Here is a 27485-nt window from a genome sequence, read left to right as displayed (position 1 = left end):
AAAACTGCTATGCTATGCAGTAGTTGATACTGACATTTTAAACGATGTATAAAAAAATGCAATCCTCTGCTGAGCGGGTTTCCAGGTTCGGTGCTTGGCATTGAGAAATCCAGCTGACCGTTATCTGACTTTCATCTTCTCTCCATGTAGTTGTGGACAGACTTGTCAAAAACTGCCAGGAAGAAATCTGCATCTTCTTTCGTGATGCACATGGGGGGTTTGATGCGGAAGGTCTGAAGTGAAGAGAAAAACAAGATGACGAGACGGGAAATTGTGAACAGCAATTTAGGAAAAAGTCTATATATCATCATTAAATAGGGTTGTAATTGCAAGATGCTCTCAACGGCAAGGCTGTGGTGACAAATGTTTACAACCAAGAGCACTAAATACAAAAGAGGAACCCAGAGAAGGAGTTTTATTTACAATGATTTCCACCTTCTTAACACTTCCTCTAATTCAGTCAACAAGATGAGGAGTGAATTATTGTGGCAGTGCATTTGAACTCTGTGGTGTTCGGACTGTTAAAACAAATTCCCCATATTCAGTGTTTTTCTTCAGTATAATCATCACTCTGCAGCATAACAGCTGCAGTATTAAATTTTCTAAAAGGCACTAAAAGCAACCTGCTGTGTAATCATTGTCTGCATAAAAAGCACTCTTTGCACCATAATTTTCCTTTTAGAGTGACAAGTGATGAGCAGAGCTGGAGGCAAAATGGTCTTGCTGAAATGCTACAACAGCTGAACCAAAGAATCACAAAACTGTGGCAAAATTATCCAGATTGAAATTATAGTCAGGCCACCACAAAAACACCATCAGTCTTTCACCATCAGCTCTAATTAAAATGCTATGCAAACATGTTTGTTTGAGGGCTGTACCACATGACATCTTTTTTCCATTTGAGGCCTCTTGTGAGCTTTTTGAACAAAGCCTCAAATGTCTATTGTCACATTTTATGATGTCATCACCCTAAAAAAATAAATCCTTGAACAAAATCCTCAATTTGAGTGAAGTAATTCATCGGATTAAATGAGTTAGTCTTTTGATATTAAATCATCTTCCTTTAGTGAATTTTACTCATCAGTTTCATCAACATAAACACATACAGTATAATGCAGCTCTGACACGGCGCCCCTCTCTGTCTGTACTCACCACTCTGTCCCACCAATGAGCTGTAACTGATTGACTACACACCATGAGTGATAGCCTATCAACACTGAAGGCTACTGTAAACAGACAGGAACGCCATTGCAGACTGGAGCTGCTCTGGTGAGCGAGCAAAAATAACAAGCTTTGTGATGTAAACCGAAAACAGAGAAACAGAGCTGGATTGCTGTTACCTGTCCGTAGATTCCTCCTTTCCCTATCAGGGCTCCCATGTCCTTTATGTCCTCAAAGATCTCATTTACTGCCTCAGGAGCCAGCGGGTCCCTGCTGGCCTGTGGATGATAGAGAAGAGATGAGGATGTGTAACAGTAAATGCAGTAGTTACTAATATTATGAGCACTATCCAACTGCAGTCTACTAACTGTTTGATTGTGACCCATACACCTAACCTCTATTGCTAATTGGATTGAGAGGCTAAACATTGGAATTCTGGCCTAATTAACCTGTGAAAATGATTTCCAGTATTAGTCAGCTACATTAATGATTTCCAGGCTACTTACAGCTGTTAAGTGAGTATACAGTATCATGAATGGTGTTTTATACTGTAACATGTTGTATATGATGGTATGGATAGAGAGAGGAATTAAAAGAAAGATGACATCCAGGAAGCCAAGATAACTTCCCCTTTCTCTGTGAGGGACACCTAAGGGCTGAGGACAAGTTCATAATTCTTTTTCTTCTGTCTGGACTGACTGAGAGAATTGCACAGCTTGAAAAGAAGACTGAAAACTTCTATACGCGGGATTACTTCAGCTGTGGAGCATCCAGGCACAGATTTGGCTGACGCGCTGCCCTGGACGTGTCCTAACGCCTCTGTAAGTAGCCTTCCCTAATGACGCTTCCACTCTAGCCAGGGCTTGATCTGATGCCATCCGCCACAAAGGCAAATCCAGCAAGAAATGAAATAAGAGGGCAGCAGCGCTCACTCCACCATCTGAACTCTCACTGCAAAACAGGTATGCACCACTGACTCTAACTTTGTTGAGGTCAGGGAAACTAATCCCACCATGAGCAGTATGGCTGGCCGAAACCCAAGAAACAGCCCCAAGACCACTGCGAGACATAAAGGTCAAGAGAAATATTGCTAACTCTCCATCTGACAAGCCCACATACAGGTAAACCCACACCTCATAAGCCAGACATCATTCTGATTGCGGACTCTATAACCAGGCATGTAAAAATGGCAAAGAGTGAAAATCACACCATGAATGACAGCTGCTGCCAGGCATCCTCTCTGCACATCCGGGTGATCAGAACATTATTATTCATGCTGGATCTTTTGACATTCTACAAAGGAAAACTGGCTCTGAAGTGCTGATAAAAGACGTTTGCCTGCCACTGGAGAAGCTGATCAATTGCCAGTCAAAACATGTATTCATATCGGGCCACAAAGGCATCAAATCTTTCAGCAAACTCCTTGCTCTGAATATATGGCTGACATCAGAATGCCTCAATCATGTGATAAAGTTTATTGACAACTTCAATATCTTTTGGAGCTGTAAAGAACACTTTAGGCCTGATGGAGTACATCCAAACATCACTGGCTGCAGACTGCTCGGCACCAACCGGCATCATGCCCTTGGCATTCTGAACCAAAACAAGAACACACAGATAAGCGCCAAGGTCAGCCTGCACAGGCAGAAAGCCTCATCAGACCCTCTGCTTCACATCACACAAGGCATCCTGTCTCTGTCCTGGTCAGGGATCCAACAGCCCTCATCCATCTCCATCTCTTTCTCCAGCGACCCAGCGAAGTGAAGCTCAGTCACACTGGTGAACTATGAAACAACAGTAACCACAGACAGCTGAAAATAGCTCTTTTTAATGTCAGATCATTGGCTAACAAATCTTATTTCTTCAATTTCAGATAAGAGCTGGCTAAACAGCACTGCTGGTGTAGCTACACTGACGGAGGCTGATCCTCCAAATTATACTTTTTATCAGTCAGGCAGACAAAACAGGAAAGGAGGAGGCATTGCAGCCAATTTCTCAAAACAGTTTACGTGTAATGACACTGACCTTGGTGAATTTACATCATTTGAATATCTTGCTCTTGAGCTGAAAGCAGAATTATCAATGCTCACCATTACATTGTATCAACCACTAAGATACTGATTAGTGTTTTTGCAGGAATTCTCAGAGCTGAGTTGAATATGACTAATCCTGAAATCATTCTTTACCCGTTTTTATGTCCACTGTCTTTTCTATGTAAAGCACTCACTTGGCTCAAGTGATTTCTTTCTTGCAAAGCACTTTGAGCTGCAATTTTTGTATGACAGGTGCTATACAAATAAAGTTTATTTGTATTATCATTATCACTGGCCCTTTCCTGCTGGCTCCTTTCAAATACAATAGCATCAACAGATTAAAAAAAGCATGTCAGAGCTTGAGTCAGTCAAACATGCGCTGCAGCTGAGATTGCTCTCTTCAGGGTTACAGATGGTCACTGCTGCTCCGGCTAATGGTTAACTGGGGCGTTGCTGTACCATGCCCCCAGGGGGCACAGCGCACACACACACACCCCCACACGTTGTTCAAGCATGTGAGGAGAGCCGAGTGTCACTTCTGTTACAAACTCAATACCTTGTCTTTGACCATTTCCACGCCGATCTGCAGGCCTTTTCCACGGACATCACCGATAATCTCATACTTGTCTCTGAGTTTTGCCAGTTTGGTCATCATATAGGTGCCCACGTTAAGACTGTTCTGCTGCAAGCCGTCCTCTGTGATAGTCTGCTCAGTAAAAACATGTAACTCATGAAAAACATTGAATTTTGATGAATCTGAACTTTCTCTCCTGATGAACAGGACTGATTTTGAGGATGAACTCTTACATCAAGCACCGACGAAGCAATGGCACAAGCCAGAGGATTTCCTCCAAAGGTGTTGAAGTGAACCCCCTTGGCAAATGAGGCTGCAATTTCTGGAAAACACATGAATAAACAAGGTTACGCCTCCACTCACTGCTGCTCCACACCAAGTCCTCAGCCAAAAATGGATTTCCTCAGACAACATGGGTGACAAATAAATGGTGGAAATATCAAAGTGTTTTCATGTTGGTCTCCGTCCCTTTATGGAAATCTTAATATTTGGCTTATATTGCATTTTCTCTCCTCATTAATTATTAGTATTATTTAAATTATTTAAAATTTGTAATTGAACAGAAAGGGTGCGTGGGTGCATCAAAGTCTGATTATTAAAAAGAGCTGTGGTCTTAACAAATAACACAAGGGACAACATGTGATCACATACTGCTCAGAATAGATGTACTTGTTCCAAGACATAAGGGTGATGACCACATCAGATCAGCTCCATCATGGTAACTAGCAACAGTTGCAAGGGTCAAGGGAACTCCCCTCATCCAGCATTATTTCATTTTATCAGATCAGTATACTGTGTCAATGGAGAACGCCCTTTTGTGACCAGTGAAATGTTTTCTATAACTTGTGTAATTTGACACTACAATCCATACATGTGAGAAGTATTCATAATCTCATCTGATGTGTCCTCTCTGTCTGGAGCTGGATGCTACATATGTACCAGTTCTCCCAAGAGACCACTGTCCCCGAGTGCTCCATAACGACTGCCTCATGTATGAAGTTTGAGCAACTATGTGTCCCCCAGAGGATTAATGGCACCAGTGAGTGTGGATTGTGTGTTTCGTCACTTCTGAACTTTACTACCATCTCACTTGATTTTAAGATGTGTCGCATTTATTCTGCCAAAGCCAAATGTCCAAAAGATCTCACAGTGTTAACAAAAGTGAAAAATAGGTTTCCTGAAAGTGTGGCCAGTAGTTTTTCCATAATCCTGCAAACAAACAAACCAACAAACTGAACTGAAAACATCACCTCCTTGGCAGACGTAACAATGCCCTATATACACGCTTTATAACTGTATTAAATTTCTTCTGCGCACACAAGCAGATTTTCAAACGAGGTTTTTACATCTCACAGTATTACCTCACCTGGTGTTGTAACGATGGCTCCCATTGGGAATCCATTACCAATACCTTTCGCCATTGTTACTATATCAGGAATGACTTCATGACCTTGGAAACCCCAGAAGTGGCTTCCTGTTCTCCCAAATCCAGTCTGGACCTGTCAGGTGCAACGCAGATTAAGTTTATTCATATTTGTATTTAGAGATGAGATATGGTAACATACTAAAAGACAGTATGGCAGTCCATTAGTACTTAACCTGAGACAGCCTTCTTATATTGTCTTTGTTTTATATGCCTTTCTCTTGGACATCTTGGAAAATCCATCCATAACAATATTTAAAATAACTAAAATGTGTGTCTAACCTCATCAGCAATGCAGACCCCTCCTCTCTCTCTTACAAGTTTGTAAGCCTCCTTTAGGTAGTTTTTAGGGTACTGAACAGCTCCTCCGACTCCCTGTGCAAACAAAACACATTCACATGCCACAGTCCCATCTGAATTAACACAAGCGCTTGTTAATATTACTGTACATCCATGACATACAGTTCACACTATTAACATTCAATGTTGCAAAGCAACAGATCAGACTTGAAAAAGTATTTACATGTTGACTGTAAGACTACATTTCTTCAAATACTCCACAGTAGAATACTGTACCTGAATTGGTTCTCCAAAGAAAGCAGCAATTCGACTTGGGACACTCGTAGCAAATGTCTCTTTCAGCTGTCCAATGTACTGTTCATTTGCCATGCAATGACCTGAGGATCAAACAAAAAGAAGTCCATTTCATCACACTAATACAGAGATTTGCATGTGTATACAAATGGACAATTTGAGGTATTTTATGGATTGGGATGGGACTGTGATAACTGCCATGGCACTACTGCTGTACAAATTACCCACCACTAGAACAACTATATTCAGTGCACAGCAGCAGGGTTGTCATTGACTGATATTGATATAATATTGAAGCAAAGAGCTTGTTTGTTTTGTGTCAACCGTCTTATAGACATATTAACATATTGTACTGACAATTTCCAGGGAGACTGAGATGCAGGCACACTATATAGCTAAAATTGCTGAACATGGTAAAAGGTCAAAAGAGGTAAAAGGGGTAAATGATCAACAGTTGGAGACTTTGACCATTATTTGAGCAATTCAGGATCTCGTTTGTCTCATTTTCAGGGTTACGAGGGACCTGTTCTTCCTTCATGGCTTATAGGCAGATTTTACCCATACCCAATCATGATACTACCACCTGTTACCAATGAACCTGTTCACCTGTGGAATGTTCCAAACTGGTGTTTTTGGAGTATTCCACAACTTTCCCAGTCTTTAGTTGCTCCTGTCTCAACTTCAGGATGAACATAAACTTACAAACTTCAATGAAGCTAATGAGTTAAACATCAAATATATTGTCTTTGTATTGTTTTCAACTGAGTATATGTCAGAAAGGATTTGCAAGTTATCACATTGTGTTTTATTTATATTTTATACTGCGTTCTAACTTTTTTGGGATCAGGGTTGTAAAAAGGAACAAAATGAAAACACACACACAACCTCCTGCACAAGCCATTTTTACAGTATCATTGTGCATGAACACAGTCAATGAAAGTATGGTTAATGTTTTGTAGTACTACTGAAAAACAAATTACAATGCTTAATCTCACTGAGAAGAGTCTTGTTTTTCTGGGTTACAAGAACAGTGTGAGTGTTGAGCCTCGGGTGCATGTGTTTGTGTACCTTGGGCACAGCTACATTCTCTGTTGGCCTGCACAGGAGAGTCCCTGCAGTGGCTTCCTCCCCACGGGCCTCTGAACACATCAGGGCACATGGTCTGTTTATTGAACAGAAACCAAGTCAGCTGGATCAAACTGACAGCAACAGTCACTTTTAAGTAATGCAGCACAAAGAAATCACATTTTTTTCTTCCATCTTCTATGAGATCTTTATATATCATCCATACATGCTGTCCATTTCTATCACAATATTATAGATTTGCCTTCATTAAAATAGAAATTACAACATGCATGATCAATTGTATGTTTTTCTAATGACATTCTAATATGTTAAGGCACACATACATTTGTGCAGCCTATAGCACCAGCAATGGGGTATTTATATGCTGCGTTGGAAGTAAGACCCATGGTTTGTGGGCTGCCACCGTGATATGACCCTCTGAAAATCAATCACAAACATTATGGACGTTTAAAATATTATTAACAATCAAGCTGCCATGATAGATCATGTGTGACATGCTGAATGACTATAAGAATATAATATAAGCACATACATTCACACAGAGTATCTTCTAATTTCCTGAGCAGGAGCTGGACTCACAAACCTTGTCACCAGGTGTTTACTCAAAATGTATACTTTCTGTCTGTCTGTCAATTTTTGTCCCAATTGCATCTTGAATTAATGTTGAAAAAAGACAACCTACTGCAAAACCAATTAAAAAATCTCACCAGGCTGGAAAAAATGTTAAAAGTAAACATTGGTTATAAATTTTAGTCTTTAGCCTAATAAAAAAGTCACAGTATTGCATTACTACTTGGTCAATACCACAAAGGTTTCTCTCTTGTCATATACTTTTCATGTAATTATGAAGCACATAAGGACGTCTCGCTCTCTATTCACGATTCTTAAAAAAACCTTGTACCTCAAAGTGATGATGTCATAGTTGCCTGTGTAAAGTCGGGCCATCAACATAGCCAGGTCATTGGCTTCTGAGCCGCTGTTGGTCAGATATATCACCTGGACAGAGAAACACAGAACCGCCGACATTTTAATTTAGCCTTCATATTTACCTGCTCCTGTCCTCACCTGATCAATATGAAAAACCAAGCCACCAAGATACCTTTAGAGGATCTGGGAAGTAGGAGGCTAATTTCTCACAATACTCTTGGAGAGGAGGATAGACATATATGTTTGTTGTATGCCACAGTCTCTTCAACTGCTGCTCTGCGGCTGCTGTTACTTTCCTACACACACAGATATCAGATATCAGGACGACAATAAGTGAATGAATGGTTTTTATAAGTACTGTATATCAGAATAAAACATCGTTGTATGACACAACAAAGAAAAAAGGACCTTACGGGTGGCAGTGGCCCACACTGATAGTCGCCACACCAGCAAAAAGATCCAGATATCGCCTCCCGTCCACATCCCATAGCCACTGCATATATCCCTGGTGGATGAACACCGGCTTCTTAAAGTGGGTAACCTTCATCACCATGGGGTTGCAATTCTTCCTGCGAATCTCCATCATCCGCTCTTTGGACATACCCTGGACAAAGATACACAGAACAGGAGTTACAGTATCGAATCATCAAATGCTACTGCAAAAGAAAAAAAATAATACAAGGAATGTACCAGCATGAAGTGTTAGTCTGAGATACTAACATTTTATACTCGCTACTGATGTGATTTCAGAATACAAGGTCCAACTGTGCAAGATAGAGACACTGGATGCTGGGAGGATATTGTTTTTACCTTGTATTCCTGTGGTTTGAAAGTGCATCGGGGCATCTCCGGGATGTCTGTGGAAGCATGATCGATGGCTGTTTTCTGACATGATGCACCTATGAAATATTTCAGATTTAAGTTCAGACTGCAAGGCAGAAGAGACAGATATCCTTTGAGGAAGTTGAGCTAGCTGAGTTAACTCTGTTACATGAATGGCGCTCTTCAAAGCTTTGCTGTGACATTTCTGTGACATCTGGGCGTCAGTTGTGAAACATGCTATGAGTTATATTTTACCCAGGGGTCATACAACTCTCATCTACCTTTCTATGCCCTTATTATCAACAGAAAGACAGACATTAGCTATATATACATATCTGTATAGAGAAATATATGTTTATTTATTTCTAGATTTGAATTAGTATTGGTGCTTTTCTTTCATAACATTCAGGATTTTTCTGCCTGCACGTTATCAGATTGACACCTGGCTGACACTGACCATGTTAAGTTGACCTTAGACCTGACATTGTGCAACACAGGATGGTGTCTGCCTCCTCTTGGTTGTGAAATGTGATGTAGAAGAAGCAGCACTTTGGCTGGCAACTATTCTACTGATCAAAGCAAAACTGAATACTGCATTTCAACAGCCCTGCAATAAAACTTCGCTGTTATGAAGATTATAATGTTCAGTTTTGATGAAACTGTTTTCTTAGGATGTTGTTTGCGGTGCTTTTGAACTGTATTGCGTTATACAGAGAGGTGGTTCTGTCATTTTTTTGCTGCTCCATACTTCTACTTCACTACATTTCAAAGAGAAATACTGTACTTTTTACTCCACTACGTTTATCTGACAGCTGGAATTACTCGTTACTTCATAGATAAAGATTTTACAAAGTTAACATAACGCCACTTAACACTGGATAGCGATGTGCATTCAACTATTCACTTTAATTTTATCTAAAACTGGGCAATGTGTGACATAATTGTTAGCAACGTTTCACAAGTACCGTTATTAGTTAAAGTTATGAACAACTGTTTCGTTTCTACTACGACAAACATAATAATCTTTAAGCAGACTTAAACGCAGCCCATGTTCAGGTTGTAGACGCAGCCCTACCGTTAACGCACCAGAGCTAAGCTAGCCGTTCTGACTTTATTGGTCTCCATGGTAACTCACCACTTGCCAGGTGGAGTTTGGACAGTGCAGGCCGGCGGCAGGACTGTCCTGTGGACGCGGCACAGCGGCCACTGAGACGGGACACAGCTTTAAACATGTCGGGCAGACAGAGGACACACAGCTATCCTGTTACTGTCACCGTTTCACGCTCTGCACTTGCCTCAAGGTGGTCTTTCTGCATTGAAAAAGTTTTTGGGGGAGGTTATGCCGTCCACGCGCAATCAACGACCCACACTGCCCCTCTGTGACGTCACATGACGCGCGCACGCGCACAAGCCGCGTTTATAGAAGTGCCACGTGGTTTACTAAAGCCTCCCTGCGTTAGTGGATAATTAGCATTCTTTGAAAAACATAAATAACAAAGAACAACTTCCAATTGATTAATATTTCAAACAACATTTCTAACTGATTCTTAGCCTTTAACTAAAATGGAAACGACAATAATACATACCTGATTTACTTTCTATGCTTTAACCATTGATATCATTTATGATATATGCAGGATAATTTCCCTTTTTACATGTACTTTGTCCATAGAAGAAGAGTAGCTGTCAGTAAAATCATTCAGATTATTGATCAGTTACAGGTAGCATTTTTTTTTCCTCATTATTGATCATTACACACATGTAATAATAACAGGAATGCAATTATCAATATTCAAGCAGAAACAAAATAAAGATCAACATCCCATGTATTGTAAATTTATTATAAGCATTTAAAAAATTATTACCATAATGATTTTTGAGAGTTGATCTCTGTTTCAAACTGGATTTTGCTGACTGTTTATAAAGCTTTACATAGACACACGTATAGCAACATAAGAAAAAATGGCAAAACATAGCAATTTATCACTGTTAAACAACAGAGACAGAGTGACTGAAGATTAGTGTCATACAAGTATCATGACACTATTTTCCAATCCAAAAAAAACAAACATCTTTGTACCTTTGTAGAAATAACTTTTTTTATTTGTCCACTTACTCAAGCAAAGCAGTAATAAATGTATGTACAAATAAAATTTATACAGAGTCTGAATGACTGATATACATACATACATACATACATACATACATACATACATACATACATACATACATACATACACCCTATCCTTCCTCAGAATGAGCACCTGTACTTTGTCTGTGCCAAGTTGTTCATACATCCTGTTGTACTGATAACATGCAGCCTCACTTCCACTACTGGATGCTGGGTCCTCTAAACTTTCAGCTGAGGTGGAGGCAAGCAGTCAGAATACAGAATTCACCATATTTACCACAGCAGAATTCTGCATCCACAAGGACTTGAACAGAAGTTGTTCAAATAACAGTACTGTATCATTATTTATTTATAATTTTTTTTAATTTACAAAGGTAAAGTTTGTTTACTTTTTCACTCTGGCCAGCAGGGGGGGGCTGCAGCCCCCTCAGCCCCCCCACCGCCCATCGTGCACTAACAGCTTTGAGATGTAGTGTTCTAGAGGGAGGGAGAAATACACCAAAAATGGATGCAAAATAAAAGCTTTCTGCAATTTTGATTTTAAAACACAGAATTTTAAAAGATGCTCACATTACACCAGGATACCTTTCAATAAAAAAGGTCATGAAATGAAACGTGCCGGTGACAGAGAGAACGACTTCTCACAGACATGTAATCAATCATAATGTCTGAATGTAGTACCACATAATTTATGCAATCAGTCATATTCTGTTGATGATTGGCTGATTATTATTCAGATCATTCAATCATATTATTATGCATTTTCAAAATCAGAGTGTCGCTGCAGTGTAATCAGTGAAGAGAGGAAGAGGAAGATGGAAAACAAATAACACCAATTCTGTAACAACAACATTTTGCCTTTGCAACCATTTTTGGAGGAGTCATCCGGTGTTGGTGTTTCTTTGTCTCAGTCCCGGCCTAAAACAGGTCTTACAATGTCCAAGACCTGCCAGTTGGACTTATGGGGCACCTAGTAAGTGGGCAGTGCGCACATGGAGGCAGTGTCAACATAACCATTCACTGCCAGGACCACTTCGTCCTGTGCTGGCATGGCAGTGTGAATGCAGGCTGTGGGCTTCTGTGTAGTGGTAACTCTGGACGATGTGCAGCAGTTCTCTCTGGCTCCATTTACCTCCTGGTGGTCACAAGGGCAATCTTCTTCCTTCACTTCTCTCTGGAGCAGCAACATGTTGTTCCTGTCTACCCCCTTCACTTTGCTATAGTCCTCCCCTAGAAGTATCTGGGGACAGCCTTCACTGTGGCCACAGCCTGACACAACTGGCTGGAGAAGCACCATATCCTCCTTGTTGACCCTCTGGACCTCCACGTACTCGTTGGACCGGGGAACGGGTGAGTGCAGACTGGCAGGCGTCTGCTTGCGGCCGATGCTGGAGATGTTGACATCGCTGTGGGCCTGGAGGTGCCGCCGGGCCGGTGTCTGGGGATGGAGCTGATGTGGTTGCTGGTTGCTCAGACGGAGCTCCCAGGAGCTCTGTCCGAGAGCCTCCTTGGTGCTGTGGCCAGGCTGGGTGAGGTATGACACTGAAGGGCCAGGGGGGAACAGGCTGTCAGAGAGGTAGTGCTGTTGGGTCATCTCAAGTGAGCTCTGCTGGTTAAGTGGACTTGAGCTATAGTGGGGCAATGGAGAAAACACAGAAGGCCAGGTCTTCACCCTTCCACTGGACATGTCAGGGCTAACCATGTCCTCATGAGCGCAGGCCAATGCTTCCTCCTCCCAGAGATTCTGGTGCCTCTGAGCCTCCACCCCTATTCTTTCCTGATCTGTTTGCCTCTCTTCTTCTTTTGCCTCTCCACACTTGTCCATCAGCAGAGTGTGGCTGTCGCAGCTGCCCCGGCCAGAGTCGCTGTCAGATGAGGAGCCCTCGGATTTGAGGCAGCCATCGTGCAGGTCCTTGCCTTCCTCCAGCATTAGCTCCTGCTCCTCGGGGACGTACACCTCTAAGTACTCCACCAGCAAGTCCTCGTAATTAGATGAGTGCACTGGGGGGAAATCAGACACCACCAGCGCACTGAAGACCTCCTCAGACTTGCCATTCTACACACAAAGAGGAAAATTCAGGTGTAGTGCAGCAACAGTCAGTCAGAAGGCACTTTCCTTATTTAAGTATCATTATTTGCAGCAGGTTTGTTCCATATGTTGCTGCTTTACCTTGAGGAGCTGCTTATCAAATCCTTTGATTTTAGGTCCAGGGACTGGTGGCAGAATACAATGCTTCAAGCTTCACACATGAAAAAAAGAAAAAAAAAGAAAATCATGTTTATATGAGGCTGGTGAGCAACAGCGATGATAATAAAAATCAATACTTCTCCTGCTGTAAACTATAAAAGCCCGGAGTGGCAGCACTTATATAAGCCCTGTTATTTTATTATCACAGCCTAATATGTCGTACTATCTGAAGATATTAATCTGTTTCAGTTTAGGGTTTTCATTATCTTAAAATAACTAAATAATTATTTTTGTTTCCAAAAAGCAGAAATAAATGCAAGTAACAACAACTAAAGAAACTGGCTGTTGCTTCCACATAGCAATGTGCTTAAATCCCTGGGTAATGTGCTTCAAAAACAAATATGAAAATATGAGTAGCTTTTTGTCTTTGGGTAATGGGGTAGTTAAATCATGATCCCAAAGAAAAGAGCTTAATATCAACATTTGACCAAACAAATTGCAGAAGGAATTCATGATCATTACTTCACCTGTGGCTGTTCATGTGTAGCAACCACGTGAGGATGAGGAAGATGAAGGCAGAAAAGACAGTAATAAGGATCCACACCGACTGCTCCCGATGGAAATCTGTAAGACACGTCACGTCAGCCTGAGTGCTTCAACACAACAAACAACCTCGTACTGTCTTATTATCGGTTTATCCTCTGGTGATTCATATTGCATTCATATTCATGTGTTACATGTCGTACCCCTCTTTCTCCCCAATTTCCTGTCTGCCTCTGATCTACCCTGTGTCTCCCCCCCTCTAAAAAATAATAAAAATGACAACCTGTGTTTTCATGGGAGACCTCAAGAAAATCTCTGCTCCCAGCTAAGAAATTGTTTCAGCACATAAATACCCACAAAACCCCAACTCTTTTTACCTTTGGACAGAGCCAGGCTAACTGTTTCCATCCGTTTCAAGTCATTATGCTAAGCTAAGCTAACCATGTGCTGACTGTAACTTCATATTTAACAACCTGCTGAGAGTAGTGTTGGTCTTCTACATCTAAATGTTCAACCATTCCTTTAATAAATGCTTTATATTGTATATGTTACATACATGTACTGTGTAGTGTACTGTGGATAATTGTTAGTAGATATCTTACAGTCAGGAACTTTGATGTAGGAAGTGGAACTCCATTCACTCCAAAAGCCATGATCGGGCTTACAGCGCACCTGAACAAGGTATGTGCCACCTGACCGCAGGCTGAAAATGTTAAACATCTTCTGCTGGCCTGCAAGGTGCATCTGCAAATACAACATGCACAATTGATATGACATGAGCACTAACGATGAAGACAAAACAAGCATTTTGACCACCAGGAGTCTCCTACCTCCCACTCATCTTCCTCCTCCAGCTTGACGCGGATCTCGTAGATGAGAGTGATCCAACCGGAGCGGGTGTCAGCCTTATGCGGTGGTTCCCATGACACCCGGAGGAAGGGCCAGTCCTTGTCCTCCATTACAATCACTGTCACCCTCTCTGGAGGATTAGGCTTGACTGGAGAGGGAGAGAGAACACATGAGTATGTCCATGTGTCTTCCTCTATGCAACAGCAAACCACTGCACACCCCCAGCAGATGAGCACTGTCTTTGCACGAGTGGTTGTTAACGTTTAGGCTTTAATTTCTTGGTGACACATAGTTGACAACTGTGAGGTAAGACAGGCTGAGGTCTGATAACCAAATAAGGTTAATGCAACTATTAGAGATAAAGAGGAAGAGGAGCACTTTCAGATAAGCAGCCTCAAGAGCAAAGTGAATACTTTCAGCCTTTTAATTCTATGGGTTTACGCTCCCTTTTGGATATTTCATGAACAAAACAACATGTTTTTGCATTTAGTAACATGATAGGATACAAGTAATTCCATACATCATACAATATTTATTTATTGTTACATCATATAAAGTAGATCTGCCCTGTATTTATATTTAATCAGATGTCATATGAAAGGGAATCAATCTCCAGTTAAATCCCATGAAAATACCAAAACCAGCAGTGTGTTAGCTCATCTCTCAATGCATTCAACTTCCCTTTCCTGTCTGTGGCTTTTATCCCAAAGCTCCATTTATGCCTACTTTTAAAATGGGTTTATTTAAAAAAAAAAAAAAAAAAAAAAAAAAAAAGCAGGACACTCTAGATTTTAGAAAACTGCACTGAAAGAGGAGTAAATCGTGCAGCTGCTGGGGGGCTATTTTCAGCCATTGTATGTGGGATTGACTCCAAATAAATGAGTGTTTATTAACTGATTAAGGAACATGTTGGCCAGTGTGGCACTTTCATGTGTTTTTAATAGTTTCTGGACAGTAATTGAGGTGTGTAGCTCAGAGGTATGAGCTGTATCAGGTTTTGGCTACATGGACAATATTTGTTCATAGAATCAGGTCATTGTTGGTTTTGGTCTTTTCATGGGATTTGTAGACAATAATATTTTCAGTTTCTCTAACTCTTGGGTCTTAATCAACCTCTATTCAGCAGGATTAAAAAATAATTCTCTAACTTCACTGCGTTAAAATGATGACTTTCAGTGTGTAGTTACAGCTGAAGGGCAGGTTAGTACACTCACAGAGCATTAGCCCCAGTGTGCCATTGAGCAGCTGTGTGAGTGCGCATTAAAATACACTTATTAATCCTCCTGGGGAAATAGTGCTTTAAACACTAGGCTACACCACAACAACCCATTAAAAAATTAGCACACATTCCCTCACCGATGTACACCACATCTATATCCACCGGGTCGGAGAAGGTGCTGCCCAGTGCGTTGGTGGCCACCACGGTGATGTTGTAATTCACCCAGATGGACGTGTCGTTCTTGTTGAAGAAGCAGGAGTTCTCTCCAGCTGTGTGGTAGTCGGGACACTCGAAGACTGTCTCAGAGCTACATGAGACAGAGGAACAACAGCATGTAACCACATGTGTGTGTCTGTACAGTTCCATTTCTGCAGATCAGCATGCATTCCTCATGCTACAGTTGCTACAGATGCTGTGTGCTTCAAAAGAGACGATTTGGCAGCTACAACGCGTAAAGGTGGGGTGAGTCATTCTGGAGAAAGATTGTTGATATTGCTCCCCTGCATCTCCCCCTACCCTCTCCCTTGTCATGCACAAGAGCACAAATGCCGCCTGTTGCTGATTGGCTGGAATAGTGGTGTCAACAATCACTCTCCAGAATGACTCACCCCACCTTTCCAGGGTCAAAATGAAGGGAGGGCAGAAACCAGTCGCCACTCACTTTTCTTTGCGATAGTACAGGGCGTAAGTAGTGGGCAGTCCCCCATCAGAGCCCGGCTCCCACCAGCAGGTGAAGGTTTCTTTTTCTGGAGAGCGACATCTGGTCAGTGCGGGCTTCCCTGGGGGGGTGTAGCCTGAAGACAGACAGGTAGTGGTAGCAATGAAAGCAAATGGATTAAAAACAGAGTGCATCATGAAGCAAAAGTAGAAAAGAACACCTCTCAGATGTCTTAAAGGGACAGTTCACCCTCAAATCAGAACTACATTTTTTCCTCTGAGCTGCAGTGCTGTCTATCAGCTTGTGTTGCTCAAAATGCAACGGTTACTCAAGAGTGAGCTGTTTCATGTAGGAACCACTTTCCTTCTACCAGACTACACCTGCCAACTGTGTCACAGAGCATCTCGTGCTCATGACAGCATGAGATGTAAACAATAACGGCATCCTCCTCGGCTGAGCTGTAACGTTCGCTTGTAGTATCTGTTAGCTATAAACTAATCTCCACAAGTTAGCAAGGTCAGACTAGGGTTAGGGGAGAAGATGCACACTTCCCTCTGTGCAGTGATGCGGTTTGGCTGGGGTCATTCTGGAGAAAGAAAATAGTTCCTACTTAAAACTGCTCACGATTGTACAATTGTTAATTGTATTTGGCAGTTTGAGCAAAACAAGCCATCTAGTTCCATTATATTAGAGAGAAGGCAGACATCTTTACAGCCCATATCTCAACAATGTAGATGGATAAACAGCACTAAAGGTAAGAGGGTGAAAATGTAAATTGGGGTGAACTATCCCATTGCCAGAAACTTAAGAAGATACTGAGACTATTTTCCAAGGCCGGCTACATCCAAACACTTACGTGTTCCCTTTGCATGCGATGTGAAGAATAACAGCAACAACAGCAGGATACCTTCCACAGCTTTTTTCATCGTGGCACCACAAAGCCTCGGCTGTTAGATGGAGAAAGAAATAAAAAAAGAAAGGCGAGAATGGGAGGGCGGTTAGTCTGTCTCATCTTTGCTCTTCATAAATCCCATTTGATGCTGTCTGCCACAACAGCAGAACCAGCCAACTTGTATGGAGTCACAACCTGCCTGCATAACAAAGGAAAACTGTCATGCAAGGGAAAACGCCTCCTAATTGCCACACAGCCTGCCTGAGAGTGAAGCCCTGAGTGAAGTAGCGCCTGAAGACATAATTAGGAAGAGACAACGAAGAAGGATGTTGTCCACAGGCGAACAGAACAGAAAACAGAAGAATGAATCCTGTCAGTCAACTTGAATTAGAGAACACCCACGTCCTAAACAGATGGGATAAATAACTCTAACTGTGACGATAGAACGGTAAATGTGATGAGCTGAAAGAAAAAAATCTTCCACAGAGGATGTATGCTGTTTCACTAGGGATTAAAAAACATCCTCTCTGTGTCCGTCTACCTCTACCAGCTGGCACATAACTGATTGCGTAATCTGAGTTCAGGCTTTTGCCTCAACCGCACACACACACACACACACACACACACACACACACACACACACACACACACACACACACAGCAGGGAGGCTGGTTTGCCTCGCTGCCACTTGCATGACTTAGAAATCTGCATTTTTCCTGGCCATGTGCAGATGTTTGACTTATTACTTGGTATGGCCCTTCATCTCTGAACTCCGACGTCAGGGAGGGAGGGAGAAAAGGAGGGTGATATAGAGGTTACATGGATGGTGGAGCTGATGTCGCATCAGTGAAAACTGAGAGCTGGCAGAAAGCCCGTCCCATCACACGCTCTCTTTCTTTCTTCTGATTACTGATGGAGATTTGTTGTTGTCAGTTGAGTCCAAATGCAGGCTCACACACTCACAATGGTAAAGAGAGTTCCTGAATGAAACTGAGTAGAGTCTGAATACGACCCCAATTGCAAAAAAGTTTGAAACACGAACAAAAACAGAATCCAAGCGTTTGCAAATGAACCGTGTTCACAGACAAGTTTTACAAAGTGTTCCTGAGCCCATGTAGTAATATCCTTCATTCATCCATTTCTAGGACGCCCCTTTCATACCCACTGCTACCAATGAACCTGTTTACCAGCTTTCCCAGTCTTGTTTGAAACGTGTTGCTGCAGAGTTTTAAATCTTATATGCAAATGACTCCTCTCTGCAAGCCTGAGCCTCTCAAAAAAGCATTTTGCCAAAAAACAAAGAAAAAGAGACGTAAAACAAGGCGATCATCTGATTTTTGACACGGTCCACAGTTTGATTCTTCTTTGCACGCATCAAAACAGAACAATGAAGGCACATGTAGCAGGACATATAATGTAAGAAGTGCATTTACAAACAGAAATTTCAAGCAAGAGACTAACATGTTTATTTAAGCCAGTGAGAAGTCACTATTCGCTCTGAAACTCTCTCGTCTGTCTAGAGAAGAAGAAGTATTTTGATATTCAGCTTTTTGAGTGTGCACCTGTGCGTATGCTCCCACTGTCCCACAGGCCTGACACAGGATGGCACGACAGCTACATAGAGGTGCTACAATATAATCGAGTGCTAGAACGTCAATATCACACCAAAGACAGTTATCAACATGCAAACTCACTCCTTATGAATTTCAGCCCGATATGTTGTTGACTAGTCGATAACGATGTAACCCTGCAGGTAAATTCAGAGTTAGACGTCAGACTGATGAGCGGTGTGACTGCCTGAACATGTGTTGTCATATCATGTCTATCTGGATGATTTACTTTTATTTTCGATTATGATTTTGGCTTCCAACAATTCAAGATAGTCTTTTTTTTATTTGTTTTTCAGCTTAATTATATCAAAAGTTCATGGAAATACTTTGTTTTCTCAAAGTTCAATAAATACATGATGTTTCCAAAGCCAGTGAAAAACCAAAATTTTCTGCTTTTGTAGGCAGCTTATCTAAAGGCAGTTCCACTTCCGTAATATAACAAAGGCGTTTGGCAAGTGTCATCAACTCTTCTTTATGGTGCCTTAATTTCAATAACGTCATCATGATCTGTTAATTGGCATTAAGGTCAAGGCACTGGATTAGCCTCCTGCTGCATATAGCCTTCTTACGTAACCAGTAGCCCAAACTGAATAAGCTGCTAAGCTGTGAAAGTGCAGGCCAACAGTGCAAAGCTCTTCCCTCACAGATAATATTTGTCTGAATGTTGAATTTAAAGTATATCATACAGATTTGAGCACATTTTCTATTTCACTACACCTTTTTTCAGTTTCACCTCAGAAGCACTCAGCCGTTATCCCTCCACATTTATGATTGCCAGAGACGACTAATCTACTAATTAGCTGCTTGCTTGCTAGCCCGCGGCTCCACAGTTATACATAGGTTCAAAACGGGTCAGTCAGGTGATCGCGGGGCTAAGACCTAAATTCACAGGAGTGAATATGAATCATACATGATTTGTGTGTGTGAGTGGCCGCTCAATTTCAAAAGGTGAGGAGAGGACGTGCCGAATGACATGTTGATGTTAAAATGCAAGCAGCGTTGGTAAGATGATCCCTTCGGGCGCGACTGTACAACAGCCCACCTCAGAGGTGATGAATACGGAATGCCTCCTTCTCATGCAGGGTCACAGCGTTCTCAAGGGCACTGACAGCAGCACAGCTACTGTGCTACAGTCCTGTTTCTAACAACCTTGCTCTCCCCCTGGACTTGCACAAAGTACACAATATATCCTCAATGATTTACTGCCCAGTCAGGTATTTCAGTTTCACATTAACTTTTATTTACATGAAATACGGGACTGTCTTCATACTAAATCGGACTTTATTTAAAGGTAGAAAATAATGGCTCCCTTTCCTCAGGGCTCAGCTTCTGTATATAAACACAAAGACAGTGACAGCATCAGCTGATCTTCAGGAACTCCACCGTGTATTTATTAAGTAGATCAGCTGGTTTAGGATGACAGAAATGTGGCTCGATGTTCCTCCAGTATCAGTCACTAATCTGTCTGAACCAGAAAATGAAGATAGTAGGTGCAGCCATGAGTTGTCACACAGATAAAGTGAAGAAACCTGTAAAAGTGATTCCAGGAATCACTACTTTCCCTTGACCTACACTTCTGCTCAGGCTGGAACGGACTAAACACTTCCTGGAACAATGAAAAACCAACAACACCAACACCTTTCTAGGAACTATTTTTTGTCTTATGGGGATAATAAAGAGCAGAGCGCAACAGGAAACAAGAGGTAGGACCTGAAGTTGTTGGGTAAATTTCAAGGCTGAGGACACTTGACTTTAACAACCGCCTGGCTTTTGATCTATTGTCACCCTCGGGACAAACCTTAGTCACAACACTGATGAGGAAATACCAAAAGTCAGTGAAATGACAATACAGATTCTCAGGGTTGCAAGTGGGGATTTAGATTAGGATGATTTCAAGTGTAGTTTGACTCCATGCACACTGGCACATACAAGGGTAGTATGTGGCGTATGGTGGCGCTTATTTACACACAGCCACGCACACACGAGTAAACAGGACAATCAGAGTAAAAGCTGTCATGGCCCCTTTCTCAGGCACATACAGCACGCAGTGAGAAAACCCACAGGTCATGTGTTTGTCTGCTCCAGCGACAGTAACTGCAACACTTTTTACTGCAATTGTGTTGCCTGGTAAACTGTACTTCCTCTATTGTCTCAGCCAGCCTATACCCTGTGCCCTCCTGTGTTTCTGACACATTCATCGAGTGGCCACACTGGTTAGGAAATAGCCAGAAAAGGGAAGCAAAGGACGTCTGTTTTAATAGTCGGCCGCTCGAGCTTAGAGTGGCTCCTGCGTTAAGCTTATTCTTTTAAGTGACACATGAGCCTGGTGGAGCAGTAACTGCATGTTTTTAAAAGTGACATGATTGAACATCTGATTTCTCCTGACCCAGCAGGGGTGTAACATTACATTTGACGAAGGTAGCTCTGCCAGGATTTAATCGCAGCTGCAGGCTTTTCTGACGGTTGGCGTTGTAATAACAGCTCACCTCCATCTGGTTCATCCTTTGTCAAATGGAGACTTTGAGTGAAATAGCTGGGCTGTGGATGCGTGAGTGAAAAATCAAGAGGGAGCAATGTACACTTTCTTTGCTGTTTGCTTGGACTAAGGAGAGTGTATTAGTGAGTAATTGCCTCACAAGACTACATTAGCCCTAAGGTTGTGAGGTGAATTTATTATCACGAGTCATTAAAGCTTGCAGCTTCTATTCAAGGCCACGCTCACACAGATATGACATATTTGTCAAATTATATCTTACGTGTTGGCCTGTACAGAAAATACTCATATTACAGTGAACTTTCTGGTATGTCAAGTGAGCCTGCTGTTCCTGTCTCAGTTGGTGAAACATAAGTCCAGAAAGCACAAAACTTCTGATCTATTCAAACTGATATGCACCTCTCTGCACTGTACGCTTTGAAGGGGAATAATTCATTATTATTTACAAGCAAGAATTTCAAAGTATAGGCACATGCAGTGCTCTGCTTTTAAAAACAATTCTTGGTAGATTTTATGCTTCAGTCGGGCTGTGCTATTAATTACAGCTGCGGTCAGCATGCAAGGCCACACATTGACTAAATAAAGCCCCGGTGCAGGACTGACAGTGGAAAGAGTCAGTAAGCTGCAGGCACCTAAAATTGTAATCCAGTATTGAGTTGATCAGCTTGGTGCTATAAAGGCAGATGGCCTCTTTCACCTCTCCCTAACCTGACTAAAGGGAGGAGGAGCAGATCATGACCATGGAAATCCCATTACACCGCTGACACTCCTGCATCATCATCCTCCTACGCTGAAGGAAATAACCTGCCAATCAGTCAGCTGTCACCCAGGGAACATGTCCTCATGTGGAACAGACAGACAGGTGCCACACTCACTTGTTGACTCACACTGAGTCAAAGGCAAGCTGTTGTAGTCGTCCCTCACATCTAATGTTCTGAAGCAAGCGCCATGTGTCAAATCTCTCTTTTGTCCATGTTGTGACATATGGAACACACACACACACACACACACACACACACACACACACACACACACACACACACACACACACACACACCATGATAGCAGTATAACATTACCAATAACGACATGATCCCTGTCCAATCAGTTTGCTGTTACCTGCAGCCACAGTTAACTAATTTGACCTTAAAAACATCGTTTGTAATATTCAAAGTGAGATCCAGAATACATTAAAGTGCTCTTTTTCAGACTAAGCGCTCTGATCGCCACTCACTCCCTGTCTCTGGTTTCATCCACACCGGTCAAACAACAACAAAAGTGCGTCTTACCATCAGCTGTCAGGAGTTTTCAGCCTCTCCCTCCGTGTCTGTGGTGAGTACGCTGCCGGCTCCCAGAAGAGTGGACTTACCGACTTGTGTAACTGGTTTACCGGGATGATAGCTGACAAGGGCGGACGCATTGACCGGCCGACCCGGGCAGCTTACGGCCGTCCAGACAGCAGAGGGATCGCAGCATCCTCCCCCTGCTCCTCTGTCATCCTGAGGAGGGCGGGGCGGAGGAGCCCAGCCTCCCTAACCCCGCGTAAAGACACGCCCACCTCAGCCACGGCGGGGTTTTGAGGAGGAGAGACCCGCTGTGTGACATCCAGCAGAGGGTCCTCAAAGAGGAGAGGAAGAGGATGAAGAAGAAGAAGAGGAAGAAGAAGAAGAGAGGACTGAAGCTTCAAAAGTAGTTCAATGTAAAAACCTTATCATGCAGATTTGTTTTGGACCTGACAAAACTCTCTCTCTCTCGCTCTCTCTCTCTCTCTCTCTCTCTCTCTCTCTCTCTCTCTGTGTGCGTGCGTGTGCGCGCGTTACAGTAAGGGACTGGGTCACACGTCTACTTGTGGTTAAGGTCACTCTCCAGGAAATGAATGGCAGTGAATGCAATTTCCCCCTGAGTGACAAAAACAAGTGCGCAGTGGTGAAGGATTCATGTCTTTTACTTCAGTGAAAATACTAATACTACACTAAAAATAGTAAGCAAGCAAAATGTTACTTAAGTCAAAGTATATGAATATAATGAGGAAAATGTAGTTAAAGTATTTTACTGTTGTAGTTAGAAGAGGTGAAGTTATATTTTTAACTACTTTTTTACAGGGCTGCAACAAATGATTATCGTCATTATGGGTTAATCTGCTGCTTTTTGCTTTTTTTTTTTTTTTTTGATTAATTGACTGGTTGCTTGTACATGTTCTGAAAATAGTGAGAAATGTTGTCACATTTAACCTGAGCCCAAAGTGACGCCTTCACGCTGCTGGTTTTGTCCAACCAACCGTGCAAGCCTCAACATCATTAAAAATAAAAGCAAAAAGTTAAGATAAGGTAGACTCTATTAATCCTGCACCTGCAGCAGATCCTCTCACTTCAGATGGAACCATGAAATGCTTTCGCATGAAAAATGACAACAATTATCAAAATATCATAGTTGAAAGACTCTTCTAAACTCTTCTAAACTCCTGTAAACTCTTACATATTTTGTGTGCAACAAGTTAAATTTGTAAAGTTGAGCTGTCTAATAACTTAAGTGAAGTTAAAGGCACAATAATTCCCTCTAAGACGTAATAGTGTGGCAGCACAGAGGCCTGCTTATCTGTTATACTATCAAGAAGATATTCCTCTTGTTGTCCACAGCTGCTAACAGACTTTAACATGTTGTCCTTTGCTCTTGACATCATGCTCTTCTGTAAGTGTGTTCATTTTGTGTATAAAGATGTACAGTGTGTCCTGTGGGATCCTGTTTCTCTCTGCACAACAATAAAAGTCAAGACAGCACATGCTCCTGTTTTGCTGCTACCTTAGTGACATTAACTCGCCCTGCGTGTGAACAAATATTGTAAAACTCATTGTGACGATCAGAATGCCGTGTCTCGCTAAAACTGTGTTTATCCTTTCACTGGTTCCTCTTACTGGGAGCTGTAAACATAGTAAGTTCTCCCAGTGTTTAACATGCCTCCCTCCCTCTCCCTGGCCTCCCATGACCTCTCCCTGACTCACTCTCTGATTCATGCATTCATGTGAGTGAGTTAGTCAGCTGTTTGACACAGATATGTAAAAGATTCATACACTCCTTTTATTTTAATTCTCTAAAATGAAATAAAAACACATCACACCTGCCGGGAAACACAAATCCTCTGATAGAAAGGCACAGAGATATTTGTTTTACAACAGGATGTAACCCTGACTGACGTTTCCACTGAAAACACTGTATGTGAGTCTGTCTAAATAGCAAAAAGACAGACAGTAAAGTACCTGGATAAGACGAACAGCATCAAAAAAAGATGCTTCAATGTGTGGATGGCACCTGTGATGAAACATGACGTGAACAATAAGTGCAGGAAGGTGTGTAAAAAACATGAACTCTCCCTGCAGATGCACGACGGCTGTAAAAGGCTTCAGCTGCTGGAGATTCATTGAGGTGAACTAATTCCAGGTTTCTTCAGGGATCTTTAGGGATCAGCCTCTGTATCCGATCATTGTCTCCTGAGCTGAACTTCCTCCTTGCTCATTGTGTTCACTCTGTGGGAAGCCACACCTGCAGAGATCCTACAGACGCAAACACACATATGCATTCACGTCAAGGATGCTGCCTGAGAGAAGGCAAATTCCTGGAAAGTCATGATGTGGACAGCCATGTGGGCTCAGCATTTACTTTTATTGGTTTTATCTCACATCTTTTTATTTGCTATCAGTCAACTGTTAGGTCACATGTCATATTACTTTTTACTGTTCGGTTGCAGATCCTAATTATTTCATTGCGCAGTATCAAAGTACTCAAATGCAGAAAATTGCCCCTGCTGTCATAGTATGACATGTCATTTATAATGTATTAATGTGTGAATAGCATTTCACTGTTCCACCTACTTGAGTTGGAGCTCATTTTAACAATTTTATATATTAGTATAATCAGAATGAATGTATTATATTCAGTATTATATGTTTTATGTGTAAAATTTTAATATGAAAACAAACCAGTAACTTAAGCTGTCAGACAAATGTTATGAAGTCAAAAGTGCAACATTTTCAACTGAACTGCACAAGTATGTATTTGCATACAAGGGAAATACAAGTACTTCAAACACATACTCTTTTTATGATGCTTTTATGTGTGTGATGTATATAAAGTATATTTTCTTTGAAGAGAAACAACATATTTATCTTGATCTTGGGGGGCTGGCTTACTGATGCATATTCTCATTGATGTCTAATCCATTTAGACATTTAGTTATTTGGGAGTAGGTATAGAAAAATTCTGTGTTGAAACAAGCTTCTGGACGGAGTGAATGATGGCTATGTATCAAGAGTGGCTCGGGAAATCTCTGCCTCCCCGCTTGTCGGCTCTACTTAGAAGCAATAATGTTATATAATATGGCCATCTGCTCTTCACATTGATTTAAAAGTCCCATTATGCGACACAACATGCTGAATGCCAGTGAGCATTTGACACCATTTGATGGATGCCCCCAATAGATGATTTTTTTTTCTAGCTTTAAAATCATTTTCTCTGTGCGTGTGCGCAGTGACCGTGTTCTGGTATTTTGGTGTGACAGCTGTGCTTGCAGAAAAGGAGTGAGGCACGGTCTGCTGTCAGGGATGAAGGACTGAGGTCCGCCTCTTCCTCAGCAGGTGTATAACATCTTAAATTACAGCCTGCAACTTCGGGTTGTGTCAGTGTAGCATTTGCTCCCTCAGTCGCCGTGCATCTGGAATCAGCAGGCTGCAGGGACAAACCGGGACAAACCGGGAATAGATCGTGACTCTGTGGTGACATCTAGCGGCGCTTTTGGGAACCGCTTTGAGAAAGCATCTGTCACAGGCGCCGACCCACACCTTTCTTTAATAAAGAATAGACATTTGTCAAAGGCTTACCTTTTGAAATGGTAGCTATTTAACCGCAGTTTAGAGGACATTATTGAAATAATCTGCCAGATAATATATGATTTGATATATAATATGATATGATATGATATGATATATGATATATGATATATGAAATGATATGATATGATATGATATGATATGATATGATATGATATGATATGATATGATATTGAATGGAAAGAAAGAAAGAAAGAAAGAAAGAAAGAAAGAAAGAAAGAAAGAAAGAAAGAAAGAAAGAATCTCGTGCTGAACATTGTGTGTTTTCTGAGTTTCTGTAGTACAGTAGGCGTCTAGGCGGCAGTATAGGACCAGTGGTGCTCATGAGAGTGATTTTAAAAAACGAGCTGAATGGTACATGAATGTCAATAAGGCATCATAGTATGAATCATCCAGTTTTTACTGTACACGTCAGACCCTAACTACTGCTCAAACCATATAAATAAAGTTTGATTTCAAATGAATGAGTCTACAAAAAAGTCTATAAATCAAAACTTAGATATGGTCGGTAGTTTATTGGCTAAAACCATTGTTGTGTTTGCGTTGTGTATTTGGGATTCCGAAAAAAAAAAAAAATCTTTATCACGTCATGTAAAACTCATTGCACATATTAATCACATGTAATGACTCAACATTCATTTGGTATAAATGGTTCACTACGTGCGAAACAGCATTTCACATGATGAATCCACATTTTCTTCACATGTGGCAATCGAACCCAGACCCAACAAATCAATAAACAAGTAAACAAACCATGGCAATGACACTGGCAGCGACAATAACAACAATACACACCCACTGTTTGTTAGTAAGGGTTACATCATTATCCAGTGGGCCACGTCTATGTGCTATTAATCCCTATTTCTTTTCAGATACAGTAGCTATAACCTCACAGTATAGACCTATTTGAGTTCAATGTGGTCTCAGTTAATTTTCACATGTTTATCGGTTGGTATTATGTAAAATTAAGAACGCCAGAGCCAGAGTTCATTCAATTTCCCACGGTGACTCCTCTAACTTCTGCCGCGGCATCGACCTAATTTCGTGAGATGCGGATCAGTAGTTCGAGCTAATCTGTTTTTTTTCTGTGCATGTAACCGGTGATTGGCTGTGTTGTGCAAGCTCCGCCCCTAACATGAACGCGCTCAGGGCTGAAATGTAATAACCAGAACGAGGAACCCACCTGAATGACATTAGTTAGCCGGGGATGGTGATGTTATACATGTTACAGATTCATAAAAAATCCCGGCAACGCTTACCTGAGTTGCTCTGCGAGAAACAGCCTCACACACCCCGAAAAGGGGAAAAAAAAACACATAGGCACGACACACCCCGTCTCCACGCCCACTGCATATCTTATTGGCTGATGACGGCCAGTGGGGAATTCACAGCGCACTTGA

General features: G+C 41.7%; 2 protein-coding genes across 3 annotated transcripts; both read right to left on the bottom strand.

Annotated features, from left to right (window-relative positions):
* Positions 1–38: 38 nt before the first annotated feature.
* Positions 39–9852, bottom strand: LOC139348554 (alanine--glyoxylate aminotransferase 2, mitochondrial-like). The gene is made up of 14 exons (XM_070988774.1): positions 9756–9852; positions 8609–8697; positions 8212–8402; positions 7971–8094; positions 7773–7867; positions 7195–7288; positions 6854–6947; positions 5768–5868; positions 5474–5566; positions 5135–5267; positions 4002–4090; positions 3751–3900; positions 1341–1439; positions 39–233 (listed from the first exon to the last, which is right to left on the bottom strand). The coding sequence occupies exons 1-14, from the start codon at positions 9850–9852 to the stop codon at positions 132–134; spliced, it is 1551 nt and encodes a 516-aa protein (XP_070844875.1). The 3' UTR covers positions 39–131.
* Positions 9853–10220: 368 nt separating this feature from the next.
* prlra (prolactin receptor a) lies at positions 10221–22627 on the bottom strand. Of its 2 annotated transcripts, XM_070989289.1 has the most exons (9): positions 22495–22627; positions 17065–17155; positions 16212–16344; positions 15688–15857; positions 14313–14479; positions 14085–14226; positions 13467–13563; positions 12922–12991; positions 10221–12807 (listed from the first exon to the last, which is right to left on the bottom strand). In XM_070989289.1, the coding sequence occupies exons 1-9, from the start codon at positions 22495–22497 to the stop codon at positions 11722–11724; spliced, it is 1959 nt and encodes a 652-aa protein (XP_070845390.1). In that variant the 5' UTR covers positions 22498–22627; the 3' UTR covers positions 10221–11721. The 2 variants fall into 2 exon arrangements, with proteins under 2 accessions (XP_070845390.1, XP_070845391.1); XM_070989290.1 differs by lacking the exon at positions 22495–22627 and having other exon boundaries at positions 17065–17820.
* Between the last annotated feature and the right edge of the window lie 4858 nt (positions 22628–27485).

This window comes from Chaetodon trifascialis, chromosome 20 (assembly GCF_039877785.1).
Source record: "Chaetodon trifascialis isolate fChaTrf1 chromosome 20, fChaTrf1.hap1, whole genome shotgun sequence".
In the NCBI taxonomy this organism is placed as follows: Eukaryota; Metazoa; Chordata; class Actinopteri; order Chaetodontiformes; family Chaetodontidae; genus Chaetodon; species Chaetodon trifascialis.
Note: the sequence above shows the minus strand (reverse complement) of the source record. Positions and strands in the feature narration are given on the sequence as shown.